At 40.3% G+C, this 19,409-nt stretch overlaps 1 protein-coding gene across 1 annotated transcript in view; it reads right to left on the reverse strand.

Annotated features, from left to right (window-relative positions):
- The window catches only part of LOC134507604 (cytosolic phospholipase A2 beta-like), a 42,453-nt gene that overhangs the window by 1,892 nt on the left and 21,152 nt on the right, over positions 1-19,409 (reverse strand). Inside the window, 9 exon segments of the mRNA XM_063318395.1 lie at positions 906-1,092; positions 1,373-1,539; positions 3,266-3,457; positions 4,721-4,825; positions 8,487-8,624; positions 9,594-9,696; positions 11,916-11,938; positions 12,597-12,811; positions 17,011-17,147. Coding sequence (XP_063174465.1) covers positions 906-1,092; positions 1,373-1,539; positions 3,266-3,457; positions 4,721-4,825; positions 8,487-8,624; positions 9,594-9,696; positions 11,916-11,938; positions 12,597-12,811; positions 17,011-17,147 — 1,267 coding nt within the window.

The raw sequence follows: 19,409 nt of genomic DNA on the forward strand, positions 1-19,409 counted from the left end.
GAAACCTTCAATTGCACTAAACCCCAGGGCAGCTTCAATCTCCTACAACAATCAAATGATGGGTTCTACCTGTCACTTCATCCCTGATGAACACACTTGCTACAGCCGCAGGGAATTATTATTCTACTATTATTCTCTGAATGCAGCCTGCTGTCCTAGTGGCAGGGGCAGAGACTGCAGCAGAAAAAAAAAAGGCAAGATACTTTTCTCCATCATTGTTCAGCTCCACTGTTTGTTCATGATGGCCTTCCTGCTTCATAATTATTGGAAAAGAAATATTAGGATATCTGGACATAGGTATCCACAACAAACCAAGACCACAGTAAAATGATGATGCATGAGGTAACATCGTGACATAAATTCCACCCTTAGAAACTTATGTCCTAATGTCTGACATCAGCATATAATTTGCAGATTTTGTGTTATGATATGTGTTTTGTCCGTTCCCTCCTTGGCCGTCTATAGAGGGCCAATATCAATCTGGATTGCTGAATATATTTCAGGTACAGATTTAAAGCCTGGAACTACCTGAGCTATTTTTAAATGGAATAATTCAATGGTGTGTTCCTCTAGCTCAGTGTTTTTCAAACTGGCAACTTTAAGATGTGTGGACGTAAGATGTGTGGACAGGCTGGCTGGAGAATTCTGGGAATTGAAGTCCACATGTCTTAAAGTTGCCAAGTTTGAAAAACACTGCTCTAGCTGATTGATATTCAGAAAAAGTAACAATGTCTGTATATGCCTACATAATTAATCATCACAATTTAAATATTTTTCTTCATACTTGGGAAATGCCACTACAGAAGGGATCTCAGTCAACATGTGTGGAATAAAGAAAACATCGAAGAAACCATGCAAATGCTCAAATCAGAAAATCTTATAACAAGTGTATCAGCTGAATTTACCTGGTGCTGAGTATTCTCTGAAGGTATGATTGATCAGTGGAAAACAAAGTAATATCGGCGCTTTGGGGTTGTCTTCATCTGAGAAAATGTAGCACTCCTTCGTATTCTTTTGTTCTTCCTCATTCAGATGAACCTTTGGAAAGGGGATACCTTGGACCTCACAGTATTTGGCCATCATCTCTGTTTGCTGAAGAAGACACACAAAAAAAAACCTCTCCCAAATATATGCATTTTGCTTACCGTATGTAAATCAGTAGCACCTCATGCCAAATGAACTGTGTAAGATGCAGTGCTAAAACAGAAATACATACCTAGAATATGCAGTTCTGTTTTCTCAGCTACTCTGAGAGCAACTTTTGTGCAAGTAAATCACAAATACTGTACAAATGTTGAAGTCAAAAAAAAAGAGGAAAAGAAAATCTAGATGCACCCAAAAGGAAAGTAGCAATGAAAATATTTTTTCTCACCATTAAGATTCCACTCAGCTCATAATCCAGAACAATAATGATATCCACATTCCTTTCTGGTTTGAGAAGTGGTAGGCCACTGTCGTTCATAAAATATCCTATATCTATTAAGCAGAGGGATTTCGTGTTTGGTGTCAACATGTTAGAACAAGCATCAAACATGGTATCTGAAAAGCAATAGGTAAGTGGGTTTTTTTCTATGAACATGAGAGGAAGAGACGATAGCAGGTAAAGCCCTTCACCAATAAAAATCTGTGCTGTCCTCACATCGTCTAGAAAGGAGGCAAATGTGAGGGGACATGATTGAGGTGTACAAAACATGCATAGTGTGGATAAAATGGAAAAGGATAAGCTCTTTTCCTCTTCCCAAAATACTAGAACCAAAGGTCACCCAATGAAATTGAATCCTGGAAGAATCAGGACAGACAAAAGTTTTTTTTTTAAATATACAATGCATAATTAAACTGGAATTAGCTTGTTCATAACTTTGTCTTCAGAAGAAAAAAAAATCAACTTATGCCCTTAGCTAGAGCAAAGCTGGTATACAGCTCAACCATGAAATCTATTTGCACGCCTAACAGAGTGTTTGGGCAGTCTTTCTTACACTGATTTCAAAGCCAATGGAAATAGCCACCACAAGGAAAATCAAGTTTTGTCACAACATTGCAGGCATTGTTTTATGCATGCAGTATGTTAAAAGCTGAATTCTGAATACAATGACAAATAACAAAGGAATTCTGCCAGCTTATTACCCATAGCTTTAATGAGTCCAATGGTTGCTAAAACAGCCTTTTGGTTATTAAGCATTAGAATCTACAACATCCTGAAGGTTGTAAAATCTTGTGGTGACCCTATTCCTCCCCAATTAATATTCTGAATGCTATAACTCATCACCTAATCACACTTCCATCCAAGTGTAAATAAAGCAATGATGGCCAATAACTCAAATGGGTTTTAGCAACGTTAGACAAATTCATGTAGGAAAACTATATGGCATTAGCTAGTAGTCATCATGGCTTAATCTACCAGAATCAGAATATATTTCAATATGAATTGCTGAGAAACAGGTGACCAAATGCTATTGCACGCTTGGCTGGCTGATGGGCTTTTTGTAGCCATCTGGCTGGCTCCTGCAGAAAAATAATCCTTTGGTCCAATCTAGCAATCTTCTTCTCACAGTCTCAACAGGCTACACGGGCTATGTTGTCATTTGGCTTAATGAGGAAATCTCTGAGAAAAGGCTATTCTGAAATGAAAGAGTGGGAACAACTCCCATTTGTTCCAAACGTGTCATGAACAAGAATCACTTTGTGGCTCAGATACTGGGAATGTGAAAATGGAAAACCATTCCAGAACTCAAAGTGGGAGGCCAAATTCAACCTTCTACCTGGTCATTTCCCACAAAGAAACAAGATAGGTTTAGTGTATTATAATAAATATTTCCAGGAGCTAGCTAGCTAGCTAGCTAGCTAAATAAATAAATAAATAAATAAAATGTGTTTTCCCTCTAGAGAAGGTTTTTATATAAGGGAAAGGTATCCAAGAGTCCTGCAGATCCTATGCATGCCCTGAGGCCCTATTTCTGTCCCTTGCAAGGTCAGGAAGAATGAATTGCAGGCCACCTAACCCCAAAACACACTTCTTATTATACCTCTCCTATAACACACGAAAAGATACTCTCATCTACTTTTATCTTCTTGCTAGTTATCTCTCTGGCATGTGAAATATCTTGATTTAGATCCAAGATCTTCTTTTCAGAAACAGATATCTTATGACTATATAACTATCTCCTGTGTGCTTCCATAGTTGTGAAACTGGCTGGAGATACCTCTGAAATGATTCAGTTCTGAACATTTATTTAGAGTGTTTCTAGAAATTGTCATTCTCATTTACCACTCCACTGCATAAATTCTTTCTGATGCAAATAATCTTTATCAAAACCAAAGCTTCGCAGGAAGTTATGATTTTCCCCCTTTAAAGGACGATTGGTTAAAATGTCGTTGAAGATCTCACAAAGCTTCCCACAAGCAGAGTTTGGAGGTCTGTAGACTATGGCATGTGGCTCACTTGAATCATTCTCCTCATCTGAAACAAAATACAGAGGAACTTCATTCCTGGCAACTTTTCCTTTTGTTTTCAAAAGACAACACTTCTGGATTAGTGAGGCATTATTTTAAGGTAGCATATTCCACTGAAAATGGAGGCATCAGAATGGAATATTCAAACACAAGCAGATCTGAGTCACAGAAGCTTCAAAATGAGTTCCTCTCCTATCACAGGCTCAGCCTGCTGACTAGCCTTTTCTACAGCACTGATTCCAGATGGATCTTTTCACATGTACTGTCTACTTACGAGCAGGAAAGTGGACTATAGATTGAAGTTGTGCGTAAGATAAATACTAAGCAAATAGTGCATTATCGTAATTCCACAAGCACAATACCATCACCCTTCCACTGTCAAGCCCTAAACAATAGGCACATAAGTGCAATTCTCTCCAAATGTGGATGCATCAGAGTTTGTTCCTGTAGCTTTGGGCTAGGAAGTGACAGTCATCATCCTGTGCAATCCCTGTAAATATACTGCTTGTTGTGAGCAGGCACAGAGAAGTTTCATGTATCTACTGTGGAAATAGGTAAAAAATATATGACAGAATCCCAAAGTGTTACATATTCACTATTTCTTTTTCATTATTCTTATATGCACCTATGGCAAAGGTGTACAACCTGGGATCACTGGGTTGCTGTGGCCTTGAAACCTTGGTGTGGCCCTCCAGAGCCTCTCCAAAGGTTGCTACTAAATTGTAATAGTTAATAAAATAGAAAAGAAATCTATTACATACACGGACAAATCCTATTAATATGAATGCCACTTATACAATGTACATCTGATCATTTTTAAACTATCCAGATTCTCAAGGATTTGGACAAATAATCTATATCCAATACATGGCCCAGAAATGTCTTTTTCCTTAAACAACAAAATATTCATAAATCAGAACAAGTCCCTATTTTCTTAACTACCTATAATTTCTGAATAATGGGTTATAGTAGCTGCAATGATCTCACAATTAGTTCATATCTGACTAAGTGGGTGACCAGGAAAAGAAGAGGTAGGAGGGTAGGAGTTTCTATTTCTTCAATTTTACTTTGTAAACAAAAACAACTAGCAAAGCAAAAAAGAATAAAATGCATGTAGTATTGAATAATACCATAGAGTATTATTAATACTACAGAGTATTATTAATACAGAATATTAATACCACAGAGTATTGTTAATAGAGTATTAATAATACAGAGTATTATTATACAGAGCAAAGAAGAATAAAATGGTCAGTACTGAAATTCTTACTCTTTTTTATCATCTCTTTCATCCATCGTTCCCAGAATTCTTCTGGTGTTGTGGTCCAATACAAACAATCCAACAGATTTGCAGAGAAAACATTGGTCCAGATACCTGCAAGATCAACCACATTGAAGACATTGTATTAAATCAAGCTACTGGTCATCTCAACTGGATCAAAGGGTATGAGTTCACTGGACTGAGAAACTGTTTTAAATATTTACCACTGCCTGCTAACTAAGCATTGTAGACACAATTTAGCATCACAGTATTAACCAAACCATTATGACTGATAAGAGATTCTTATGATAGTGTTTAATTATTTATTTATTCATTCATTCATTCAATTTATATAGCCGCCCATCTCAAACCAGTGACTCTGGGCAGCTAACCATCATAAAAAACAGTGAAACAATTAAAACAACACAGGGGAAATTAAATATAAACAGCAGCCATGAGATATTAAAATCCGTCAGTTTCAGCACAACCAGGAAACAGGGCCCTTCGCACCCCAGGCCGAGGCACATGACCCTTCTGAAAAGCCAAAAGGGTCGGGGCCAACCTAATCTCAGGAGGGAGGATGTTCCTGAGGGCAGGTGCCAAGGCAGAAAAGGCACGTCTCCTGGTCGCTGCCAGCCAACATTCCTTGGCTGATGGGACCCGAAGCATGCCCATCGTGCCAGACCAGACTGGACAGGTAGAGACAACTGGGAGAAGATGGTCCCTCAGGTAACCCAGTCCCAAGCCATGAAATGCTTTAAAGGTGACAACCAGCACCTTGAATTGCACCCGGAAACACACCGGCAACCAATGCAGCTCACGTAGTAATGGTGTTACATGTGTCGAGTACCCGACACCATTTACTATCTGTGCAGCTGCATTCCGTACCAGCTGAAGCTTCCAAATGCTCTTCAAGGGCAGCCGCATGTAGAGCGCATTGCAATAATCCAAAGAGGAGATCATGAGCGCATGAGTGACAGTGAGTAGAACCTCCCAGTCCAGGAATGGGCACAACTGTTCTAAGTGTTGTAAGGTTAACCACTGTTAACACATTAACATCGCTTGGATTTTTTATTCTTTATTTTTTATTTCTATTTATAATATGTTCACTGTATTTTATTTTTTGTATTATTCTGATGGTTTTAATCACTTGTTATAAACTGCCCAGAGGCCTCCGACAGGAGGAGATGGGTGGGGATAAATTAGATAAATAAATAAATAAAATAAAAGCCTAAGTATTGAATTCAGATAACATACTATATCCAAATAAATAAACTTACCATATTATGGCTTTAAATGATGGCACAATATGCTAAGACAATGGCTGGGTCGCTAAAACAGGCTGAATACAAATCACCCAGCCCCATGTTAACCTAATCTATTGTGCTACACAAACCCAGCCAGTAGGACAATGAAGCACCAAGAGTAAAATTAGACAACTGCATTACAACACAGCTGGAGAACCTAGAGGAAATCTTATCAGGAGTCAAAAGGCAGTGGATATCAAAACCGAAGCAACCACCTTCTTGCTAGATGTTTATCCAATTATCTTAGATTTGCACAACACATTAAGCTAAACTGTGGTTGGCTGTTTTGAGGTTCAGCGTGTGTGAAATGAACACAGTTTCTCTATTTTTCACCCACCTTATTAATTCATATACCCAGCCACATTCACAGCATTGTGCTGTCGCAACACAAGCCCGGCACTTTTGTATTTGCAGTGTGACTTCATGTACACATGCCCCAAAGGGGCAGTTTGCAGCACAACACTGCTTTCATCAATTTACTTCATTGACAAAAACAGGAAGCCTCTGCAGACTACCTATGCAAGTATCCATACATCCCCACCTTCTCTCCTCCCCTCTCTCTCTGGCTAGCTCCCTCTCCACACAATTGTCCCTCTTGGGCCCTGCCTCCAAGCAGTCAGTTTGTGAGACAGATCCTCAAGGGCCAAATGAGAGGACTCATCAATTGACTTATCTATCTGTCTCTTGAATTGTCTAATCTGTCTACAGTATTGAATTGTCTAACTGTCTATTTTACAGGATGCTCTCTGGACCCTCAAGTGGTGAAATGATTGCCAGAACGGGCCTTGGGCATGAAGATGTATGCTCCAAATCCTGGCTGCTGAAAGCAGTATAACTGAAGTCCTCATGCGAATTAGCACAGGATGCATTTCTGTTGTGTAAATTTAATTTGGTCCAATGTGTGGCTCTCCCCACTGGCGTACAGACTCAGCTGGTCTACTTAGAGCCTGGTAGGGGCAAGCAAATGTTTATTTCTGAGAATGGATAAAATCAATTGTATGATAGTTGCCTGCCCCACATCCCCCAAGGCACACTCTGTTTGACCTATTTTACAGGTCAAAGAACCATTTCCCTCAGGTGTTGGGTCAGGATGTTATATGAACCTGTTGAAACTGTATCACTGGAACGATACTGGGGGTGCTTGGAGGCATTGGTTGTCCTCATCACAGTATGTTTCACTATATTGTATTTTATTCATTTTTAATCCTTGTTAGATTCCCAGTCACTTGGCAAGTGACAAGCAAGCAAGCAAGCAAGATCTATTTTGCTGCTGCAAAGGAGTGATATTCCCATTACTTGCTTCTGACCACTAGAAGAGGAAGAATCCTCTCTGTTTTGTGTCTCCACTGCCTGCACTTCCTCAGCTCAGAGGCTGTGATAGCACAGCCTTTCTCCACCTGGTACTTTCTGTACATGTGAGATACACTGATTGGAAATTAAGGGAATTCTGATCCAATAGATCTGGAGGACATTCAACTGAGGGACACTGCAATAGCTGAACTGAAAATCAGTGTGTAGGACATTTAGTATTGAATGTTTAGTTTTTTTCATTTGGTATGTGTGTACAATTACAGTGCAAGACCCCACCACAACCCTGTGAGATAGATGGGCCTGAGGGAGATGACTGTTCCAAGTCACCCAGTGAGCTCTCATGGCTGAGAGGAGAGTAGAACCTGGATGTCTCTGCTCCTAATTCAACACTTTAAGCACTACATCACTACATCATTGGCTGTCATGGAGGGATATGCACAAATGCATTCCAGTGCTCCAAACTAAAAGTTTGTATGTTTTATCATTCATTTATAGCAGTGGATCCCTGCACTGGATAGGGAGTTGGCCAAGACAAACTAAGTCCCTTTCAACACTGAGATGCTTGTGGAAGGAACTTGTTGGTGACAAAGGGAGCAGGACAAAATTTTCATGAAATGTAACTTTAGTTTAAAATAAATGCATTTAAAGGAATCCCTGTATCAGTTAAGTTGTAATTGTTCTATTTTCTATATAATGCCCTACATACGTCAGTGCTATATGCTGAGTATTACCATATATACTCACATACAAGCCCATCTGCGGATAAGCCAAACCTGATTTAAACTGAACCTTAAATTCTCAGCTTATTCATGAGTATACTCTATATGGTAATCGTAAACTTAAATAACTATTCCTATAGAATACAAGAATACAATCTATGACAGGCACATCAGTGTAATATCATGAAAACTCAGTATGATCCCTGTACAGATTCCTAATCTTACATGCTTTATGTATATGTATTGTTATTGCTATTACTAACAACATGAGATAACTGCTTATTCACTGGAATATTTTAACAGCAGCAACAGAGCCCTGATTGCTTTGGAGAAAGAAGGCTAGATGCCTAAGGCTGTCCAAGAAGACAGGGTCCTTCCAAGGTTACCCTGATAAGCTCCATTATATTTTCCAATTTAGCTCATAAGTAAACAGATCACCTTCCAGATAGAAAATCTGGGATTCTGGAATCCTCTTCACCAGCCTTCCCATGAAGAATTCACTATCAAAATCTTCTGAACGAATCTGTGCACCGTATTTTAGGAACCCCACTTCATAAGGATTGAACTCTACCCATTCTGCAAACAAAGAGGTGTACAAAAGAGTGAAAGGCAGCTTGATTGGCTACTGATCCAAACATGAAATCAAGAAAAACAAAGAAAAACCTCCATGGAGATTTCTTATGGAAGAAATAGCATCAGACAAACAGCCACCTTGTCCCAGTTACCCTGATGAATTTTGTGACATCTTCCCCAAATCTAAGTGCAAAGCGTAACAAACAAACAACAACTAGAAAGTTGTATTCAGTGAAGAGCTTGTATCATTATGTTTACAGAATAGAGACCAATGAAAAGCTGTCTAAAGGAATCTCCTATTGTATAGCCATTCAAATAGTTAGGCAAATCTTATGTATAAGTTTCTAGACAAATTACTGGAATCTTTTGTAATCCCTGGCCAATAAAAGATAATGTCATTTCTTCTTATCTCAAATGTAGATTTGGATTTTTCAGCCACTAGCTTTCGCCCTATTATGTTTTAGAGGTTAGAAGTGGATGTTGAAACAGGCCTAGCTGCTCAGCAGAAAACAGAAGCAGATAATGTCAAAGAAGTATTGGTGCAGAGGAGGAAAGATTTCATTATCCTGATTAACTTAATGCAAGGGGAGATAACTTAGATCAGGGCAGGAACCTGATGCCTTGCTGGATGATTTGGGTTTCAACTCTCATCAACGCAAATTGTGACAGTCCAAACAATCTGTAGCCTAACAATAGCTTAAATATCACAGTACTTCTTTTTTTTCTTTGATTTTCTGCATGCTCTTCCCGCCTTGATGAATGTTGGTAAAACTGAGAATAATGCAACCTTCCCTATACAATTCATGTAGAGGTTCTCTACGAGGTTCATGATAAATGGAAAGTACCCGACTCTATTAAGTTCAAGGTCAACATTTTATGTCCTTCCCCTTCTTCTCCTCTCTTTCCAGTGCTTACAGCCTGCAATCAAAACCTGTACTTCCATAGTGGAGAGATTGATATGTGAATACTCACCTCTGAAGTCAAAAGTGTGGATCTGATCATTTTTGACATTTATGGCTGTGTAGATAGGAAAGGGGTTCTGCCCCTGATTCAAAGTCCGTCGCTGTTCCGAGAGCTTACCAGGATCTTCCTAAAAATAATGGGAAACAAAATAAATATTTTAATCCATGGATCTTTCAATAGAAGAGAATATATGTAGCTCAGGGCTAAACTGTGGAGTCCTTAGTGCTCTCCGAGCCTGGGTGTTTGCTTGCAGACCTTTCATTACCTGACTAATCGGGGACTGAAACATCTGCAAGCAAACAACCAAGCTCAGAGAGCACCAAGGACTCGACATGGATCTCCGTTTTCTTCTATGCATGAAAATCTTGAAAAGCTAATTATTGCCTGAATATTTATTTTCTATCCTGCCTTTTATTATTTTTACAAATAACTCAAGGCGGGGAACATACCTAATACTCCTTCCTCCTCCTATTTTCCCAACAACAACAACCCTGTGAGGTGGGTTGGGCTGAGAGAGAGTGACCGGCCCAAGGTCACCCAGCTGGCTTTTATACCTAAGGCAGGACTAGAACTCTCGGTCTCCTGGTTTCTAGCCCGTTGCCTTAACCACTATCAAGGGACCAAATATTAAATCCCATAAACATAATGTTACTGTTACTTATAATATCTGCAGACATAGATTTTTATGAAACTTAAGTGTTTCAGACTCTAGAAAATAAGTCTAAATACCAACTGCTCATTTCTGTCTGTCTCTCATTTGTGATTGGGATCTTTGCCCTACTGCTTCTTTATTCTTTCCTCCTGATTATTCCTGACTGTTTAATGCTGGAAAGGGAAGAGAAATTTCTCACCACCACCGAATTTGCTATTTAGGCACCTGGCTGTGCTGAAAGCTTCACTGCTACAGGAATGAGCAACCTGAGACACAAGACTCCTTGAAGGCCTCAAAGCCTCTCCCACTTTTGTAGCTCCTGAAATTCCTTTCAACCATATTGCCAACTTTGGGGGCCACAACTGCTACTTAGAGGCAGAAAACCCATGAAAACTCATTAAAACCCTACGATAAGCATCATGTTTTTAAGAAGCACAGAAAATTCCACAATCCCTAATTTAAAACATACAAATTAATCCCAGCTTTATCCCTATATATGACAGGAGCCTTTGCTGCCCTTGCTTCCCACAAGTACTGCTACGTGCAGCCCCTGATCACCAAAAGCTTGCCCAAACCTGCCATGCTATCTTATTAGAAGCTGCCTTGCATGTTAAGCCAGTACGTTCTAACTTGACAAACAAGAGTTCACTAAAGCTCTTAAAAGAATGTATTTCCAAAACCCTCCTTCCCAAGATCTCTTTCAGTATCTCAGAGAAAGAAAACCTTCTGATTATTGAAGGCTGAATTCTTTTAAGAGGAATTGTTGACGGGAGCATGTCATATTGATTGGCAAGTCAGATGACATCAAAGTCAGATGACTACCTTCTATCTCTATCCCTATTTCTATAATCTCTCTCTCTCTCCCTTCCCTTTTTATTCCCCATTTGAGCTGACTGCTAAGGGAGAGATGCATACTCACCTGAAATAAGCCTTAATGCCACAGGTTGCTCATACCTGTCTCTATAGGAGAAAACAGGGATCACATCTTTCCATGTGAAAAGCATACAATCTACCAAATAACCTGTAGATTCCGCTCATTAGGACCACCAAATGCCCCAAGAAATACATTTTTTTCTCCATTTCTTTAACAGTGCATAGTATCAGAGTATTAGATTAGAGGTTGATTAGTCAGACCCCCTGCCTGAGCGTAGAGAGTAAGGAAGATGACCTTGATGGAAACAGGCAAGAACCATTACCTAGGCAAAAGGGGCTGAAATATTTTTTTAAGTCCTGAGAAATGAAGTAATATTTGGAAGCAGCTCAGACAAACACCTCCCTCATTCACTGGGGTACACAGAGGAGGAAGAGGTACAGCACAATCAAACTTGCAAGATTCTAGTCATTATAGACCAGTGTTTCTCAACCTTAGGAACTTTATGGCTGGCTGGGGAATTCTGGGAGTTGAAGTCCACATGTCTCAAAGTTCCCATGGTTGAGAAACACTGTTATAGACAGTATCAATAAAGGTAGTTTTATCCTTCCTGTGGGGCTGATTTCCTGATCTGGTCTACCTAGTGGGGCTGTCATGAGGGCAGGAATCCTAATACCATCCTAGAGAAATGGCTGTCCAGCCTTTGCTTGAAAACCTCCAGGGATGAAGCACCCAGAGCTCCAGGAGGCAGGCATGAAAGCGAAGGCATTTGCTTAGCCCTGTTAGGAAAGTCTTGATCTCTTGCAACTTTACAAAGATTTGGTAATTCTTCTTTGAGAAGAATAAGGTTTTCTTGGTTGTGCTTGCTTAAATCTGGCATTGCAAAGTGATTTCATTTCAAATGTCTCTTTTTCCTATGACTAGAAATAGAGACAAACAATGAACAGAAACATTGACAGTCAAAATAATAGGGCTTTGTTTATTCCATGCCCCACAAATCTAATACTGTACCTTTTCATAAGGTAGCTCTTTTATTGTTTCAAAAAACAGTCTACTTAAAACAAGTTCCTGGCTTTAAAGTGTTCTAGCTTGGCCAAAGCTAGGAAAATAGCAAGGCCTTTGAAGGAGAGGGATACAATCCAATGCACATTTACTTGAGAGTACATCTCACGGAGTTTAGCGGGACTTATTTCATAGCAAATGTTTGGAAGGCGGGCAGTAGAAAGATTAAACAAATAAAGCATCGCAGTCATTTTTCACCTCTGTGCTACATCTTTTCTTATTTGTCTCAACACTTCATGCTTTGGAAACGAAGATGCATCGTTTCCACATGCAGCTGAAAAATTGTGAAGTGTTATCTACAGGGCTGCTCTGTGGAGGCTGAAATAAAGATAACTGGGTGAATCCTCTCTCAGAATCCCTAGAGCACACCTACCTATTGTACAGAGACATTCTTGCTGTATAACAGATAATTAACATACTTTATAGCAGAACAAAGCTTCTTGAATAAGGGCCCAGAGTGCGGTAACCGATGAAAGATGCCCAGCTTTGATCCACTCAGTTAGCTCCTTGTGATAATGCTCCAATCTTTTGATAGAAATAATATTCATTTTGCTCTTCAGCAACTGTCTTTTGATTTTTTTGATGTGGTCTTCCAAACTTTGATGTGACCAATCACTATGACAGCACAAGTCTGACAGTGTCCTACAGAAGGGGGAAGAAGCCAATACTTAATAAAATGAGAATTTCTCCAGTAGTGTACGTCCTTAGTATATTTACAAGCAGTGTAAAAACAGGTTCAGAATATGCTGTTCTTACAACATGATAAAACTGATAAGTTGGGGCAACATGGTATCTATTTCTGAGGCATAAAACACTTAATTTTATCTTGTTGCCACCCACAAGGCTGACATTTAGATGAAAAAATACATTCTTCTGTGGCAGACACTGTTTTAAGAGGCAGGGCGGCAAAGAAAGAATGAATGAAGTTTGGTGGCCAAAAAGGCAAAAAGAGAAATGATCTTCAAGCAGAATTGCCCAAAGAATTCAATCCTGATGGTTTTAATGAACACTCTGGAAGCATATTTTGAAATAGGAGAATTTACTTTTGTCCTTTATTAAATGTTGACATAAACAACAACAACTCTCCTTCTCCTCCTCCTCCTCCTCCTCCTTCTCCTTCTCCTTCTTCTTCCTAGCATTTTCCTACTATCACGGGGGTCTGATTTTTGGATCCTGAAACACTACTTTGTCAAATGTTGACGTAAACTGGACATGGACAATTCAATTCTAATAATACTTATAGTGATCTTTAACCTGAGGTTCATCTTTTCTTCTGGCTAAAATATATGAGTATTAACCTTGATTCTCAACTTTTTATCTAGCATCCAATGATACTATTAGATACTTTTACCCTCTGAGCTGGGGTGTGTGGCATTTCTGTTCCACTGGTGAATCCCTTCTGTTCTTTCTGCTGAGTAGGGCCTTGACCTCGATAGTCCTACTCTAGTCAAGGAGTACAGTGAATGAAGTCCCAAAAGTACTCATCATGGAAAAGCACATTGAGTTGCATCTTTGGTTCACTGAGTTCATTTCAATGGGCATAATTTTCTCAGCACTGGGCCCAATATAGCTGGAATTCTAATTAAATGTAATATATTTCCCTTAGTTTTTACCATCTTCAGCAAAGGATCGTTACCTTGTTGTGGTGCTGGAGTTTGAGCACCTCAATGATGCCATGAGCTAAACCGTGAAGGGCCACCCAAGACGGGAAGGTCATGACAGAGAGGTCAGACTAAATGCGATCCCTGGGGAAGGTAATGGCAACCCACCCCAGTATTCTTGCCGTGAAAACTAAATGGATCAGTACAACCAGAGATATGTCGGTATACCATCGGAAGATGAGACCCCCAGGTCGGAAGATGGTCAAAATGCTACTGGGGAGGAACAGAGGATGAGCTCAACTAGCCCCAGACGTGATGACGCAGCTAGCTCAAAGCCGAAAGGACGGCTAGCGGCCAACGGTGCTGGTGGTGAACGGCGAATCCGATGTTCTAAGGATCAACACACCATTGGAACCTGGAATGTAAGATCTATGAGCCAGGGCAAATTGGATGTGGTTATTGGTGAGATGTCAAGATTAAAGATAGACATTCTGGGCGTCAGTGAACTGAAATGGACTGGAATGGGCCACTTCACATCAAATGACCACCAGATCTACTACTGTGGACAAGAGGACCACAGAAGAAATGGAGTAGCCTTCATAATTAATAGTAAAGTGGCTAAAGCAGTGCTTGGATACAACCCAAAAGACGACAGAATGATCTCAATTCGAATTCAGGGCAAGCCATCTAACATCACAGTGATCCAAATATACGCCCCAAACACAAATGCTGAAGAAGCTGAAGTAGAGCAGTTCTATGAGGATCTGCAGCACCTACTGGACAACACGCCTAAAAGAGATGTTACTTTCATCACAGGAGACTGGAATGCTAAGGTGGGCAGTCAAATGACACCTCGAATTACAGGTAAGTATGGCCTGGGAGAACAAAATGAAGCAGGACATAGGCTGATAGAATTTTGCCAAGACAATTCACTCTGCATAACAAACACTCTCTTCCAACAACCTAAGAGACGGCTTTATACATGGACTTCACCAGATGGACAACACCGAAATCAGATTGATTACATCCTTTGCAGCCAAAGGTGGCGGACATCTGTACAGTCAGTAAAAACAAGGCCTGGAGCTGACTGTAGTTCAGATCACGAACTTCTTCTTGCACAATTTAGGATCAGACTAAAGAGATTAGGGAAGACCCACAGATCAGCTAGATATGAGCTCACTAATATTCCTAAGGAATATGCAGTGGAGGTGAAGAATAGATTTAAGGGACTGGACTTAGTAGATAGCGTCCTGGAAGAACTCTGGACAGAAGTTGGCAGCATTGTTCAGGAGACGGCAACAAAATACATCCCAAAGAAAGAGAAAACCAAGAAGGCAAAATGGCTGTCTGCTGAGACACTAGAAGTAGCCCAAGAAAGAAGGAAAGCAAAAGGCAACAGTGATAGGGGGAGATATGCCCAATTAAATGCAAAATTCCAGAGGTTAGCCAGAAGAGATAAGGAATTATTTTTAAACAAGCAATGCGCGGAAGTGGAAGAAGACAATAGAATAGGAAGGACAAGAGACCTCTTCCAGAAAATTAGAAACATTGGAGGTAAATTCCAGGCCAAAATGGGTATGATCAAAAACAAAGATGGCAAGGACCTAACAGAAGAAGAAGAGATCAAGAAAAGGTGGCAAGAATATACAGGCAAGACCTGTATAGGAAGGATAACAATATCGGAGATAGCTTTGACGGTGTGGTCAGTGAGCTAGAGCCAGACATCCTGAAGAGTGAGGTTGAGTGGGCCTTAAGAAGCATTGCTAATAACAAGGCAGCAGGAGATGACGGCATCCCAGCTGAACTGTTCAAAATCTTGCAAGATGATGCTGTCAAGGTAATGCATGCTATATGCCAGCAAATTTGGAAAACACAAGAATGGCCATCAGATTGGAAAAAATCAACTTATATCCCCATACCAAAAAAGGGAAACACTAAAGAATGTTCAAACTATCGAACAGTGGCACTCATTTCACATGCCAGTAAGGTAATGCTCAAGATCCTGCAAGGTAGACTTCAGCAGTTCATGGAGCGAGAATTGCCAGATGTACAAGCTGGCTTTAGAAAAGGCAGAGGAACTAGAGACCAAATTGCCAATATCCGCTGGATAATGGAAAAAGCCAGGGAGTTTCAGAAAAACATCTATTTCTGTTTTATTGACTATTCTAAAGCCTTTGACTGTGTGGACCATAACAAATTGTGGCAAGTTCTTAGTGGTATGGGGATACCAAGTCATCTTGTATGCCTCCTGAAGAATCTGTATAACGACCAAGTAGCAACAGTAAGAACAGACCACGGAACAACGGACTGGTTTAAGATTGGGAAAGGAGTACGGCAATACTCTCACCCTACCTATTCAACTTGTATGCAGAACACATCATGCGACAAGCTGGCCTTGAGGAATCCAAGGCTGGAGTTAAAATCTCTGGAAGAAACATTAACAATCTCAGATATGCAGATGATACCACTTTGATGGCTGAAAGTGAAGAGGAACTGAGGAGCCTTATGATGAAGGTGAAAGAAGAAAGTGCAAAAGCTGGTTTGCAGCTAAACCTCAAAAAAACCAAGATTATGGCAACCAGCTTGATTGATAACTGGCAAATAGAGGGAGAAAATGTAGAAGCAGTGAAAGACTTTGTATTCCTAGGTGCAAAGATTACTGCAGATGCTGACTGCAGTCAGGAAATCAGAAGACGCTTAATCCTTGGGAGAAGAGCAATGACAAATCTCGATAAAATAGTTAAGAGCAGAGACATCACACTGACAACAAAGGCCCGCATAGTTAAACCAATGGTGTTCCCTGTAGTAACATATGGCTGCAAGAGCTGGACCATAAGGAAGGCTGAGCAAAGGAAGATCGATGCTTTTGAACTGTGGTGTTGGAGGAAAATTCTGAGAGTGCCTTGGACTGCAAGAAGATCCAACCAGTCCATCCTCCAGGAAATAAAGCCAGACTGCTCACTTGAGGGAATGATATTAAAGGCAAAACTGAAGTACTTTGGCCACATAATGAGAAGACAGGACACCCTGGAGAAGATGCTGATGCTAGGGAGAGTGGAAGGCAAAAGGAAGAGGGGCCGACCAAGGGCAAGATGGATGGATGATATTCTAGAGGTGACGGACTCGTCCCTGGGAGAGCTGGGGGTGTTGACGACCGACAGGAAGCTCTGGCGTGGGCTGGTCCATGAAGTCACGAAGAGTCAGAAGCGACTAAACGAATAAACAACAACAAGTTTTTACCATGTTGATCCGGAAGCAGTGGTGATATATGTAATGCAATCTAAAAGGTTCAGTTTCTGGAAGGCTGTGAGATGAGCATATAATCCTGTCATGGCTCTGACTCCACCTCCAGTTGCCATAATAGCTATTACTGGGACCTGTTAAAAATATAAGCAATCACATAATAATATAAACAGTGACTTTGGCAATAAAACAATCTTAGGTTTCCAAGTCTACAAGTCATCTTTCAATAGACCAAGTTGGCCTCTAAGGTTAATTTCCTTATTGATATAAAAGCAAATAAATACACATTGCATAGATAGTTGAATAAAATCAGTTCAATTTCATCCACAATTGTAACCTCCTTGCTCCAGACTTATCAGTGCAATACAAAAAAGTAATCCTGTTTAAGGCTAAGGTAAAGGTAAAGGTTTCCCTTGACATTAAGTCCAGTTGTGTTCGACTCTAGGGGGCAGTGCTCATCTCTGTTTCAAAGCTGAAGAGCCGGCGTTTGTCCGTAGACACTTCCATGGTCGTGTGGCCATCATGACTGAACGGAACGCTGTTACCTGCCCGCCAAAGTGGTACCTATTAATCTACTCACATTTGCATGTTTTCGAACTGCTAGGTTGGCAGGAGCTGGGACTAGCAACGGGAGCTCACCCCAGTTTAAGGCTACACTGAGGCTAAAGTGAAAGCAACCAACATTTGAAAGAATTACAAGAATATTCAAGATGACATCACTGAACCCAGAATTTTAAAGATTCGGCCCTTTTCTCTACCCACAAACTGCAGAATCAAGTATAAACACAGCTATTCCTTGCTATTGCAACCAATGCCATCCCACTGCAATGAAAATATTGGAAAACAAATTATTTTCATTCCAGTGAATTTCTAAAAATGAGTAACCTTGCAAATTCTGTCTTGATGAAATAACTAGATTTAACCTGTAGGGAATTTGATGTCAGACTTTAAAACCAGAACATAGTGTTGATCAAGCAAAAAAAAAAATCTCTCCAGAAAAAGAATCCAAAACCAACAATAACCCAAACAAATGTATAAACTGGCAGTGTGTTAACTATGCTTTGCAGAGACAATGACAAATGTATGCTTTGCAGAGATTAAATGGCAAAATTATTTAAAGCTACATGTCTCTGAGAATTGTGTGTCATTGATAACATGGATCATAATTACAATGGAAAGTGACACTTGCCAGAAATGTCTCCCCTACTTGATTATTAAAAATGCAAATACTTTGTTGGTTATGATTAACTTATATCCATGGGTGTCTGCAGGAGGGCTGCAGTAAGGGATGGGAAAATGAGGACACATGGTACTTGCATCAGACATCAGGATGCAAGTATGTAATGGTAGCCTTTGTGTGACATTTGCAAAATGTACACCATTTTTGTATCATTGTGGTTTGCTTAAATCCTACACCCCGGCAGCATTTGCTGTTTCCCACCCTCCTTCTTGGGCAGCAGAGCCTGTTTTCTTCTATCTCAGCTATAGCACAACTCTAGCTGCAAAACATCCATTCTGTGATGTATGGTGCTGGAGCTCTGCAGAGCTTGGGGGCAGCCTGCTTTTCTATTCATGCAACCTCTTGCCTCAACCCCTCCCAACACCTGAACTCAGAGCTCTCAAGTAGATTTCACAGGCAACCTCCTCAGAGGATCCAATCTTACTCTTTCTAGTCAGTTCCACTGATTATTGATTATGTACCATTGAGTCATCACTGACTCTTAGCAACCACATAGACAAATTTTCTACTGTTCAGGAGGGTCTGTCCCCAACCTGGTCCTTCAGGTCTTCAGTCAGTTTCATATTTCCTGTTAAAAATGCCTGGTTTTATCTTGATTTTATAAGCAATGTTTGTATCACCCTGTCTCCCAGACTCTAAGCCAGGGTTTCTCAACCAGGGTTCAACAGTAAGAACACTGTTAATGCATGTATACAGGCCTACACATGAAATGAATATAATAACTTTGTAACTTCTGGCCTATATTTGAGCCTGAATGTGCAGGGGTTCCCCAAGGCCTGAAAAATATTTCAAGGGTTCTTCCAGGGTCAAAAGGTTGAGAAAGGCTGCTTTAGGCACTTGACTGCCAAAGTCATGCTTATTATTTCACCTTTCAATAAAAATTCAGATGCAGAAGAATGACATCTTAAGAGCTGAACAACTTTCCCTCATACCAACAGTATGAAATGTTTTTGTTTTGTTTGATTTAAAATGGACCCATCATCACCGGGGGAAACGAGCCATTTATTTCCCTGCTTTTTTATGTCTGAATAAAGGGGACTTTCTTATTCCAGGAGCTACCACTGCTCAGAGGACAAGGCAGTGGTTCCCTGACGTTTTGGTACTCTCCTCTTGGTCGGATGCAGGGAGGGAGGGTTTATCCTAATGTTCCCTGTTG

Source organism: Candoia aspera, chromosome 1 (assembly GCF_035149785.1).
Source record: "Candoia aspera isolate rCanAsp1 chromosome 1, rCanAsp1.hap2, whole genome shotgun sequence".
In the NCBI taxonomy this organism is placed as follows: Eukaryota; Metazoa; Chordata; class Lepidosauria; order Squamata; family Boidae; genus Candoia; species Candoia aspera.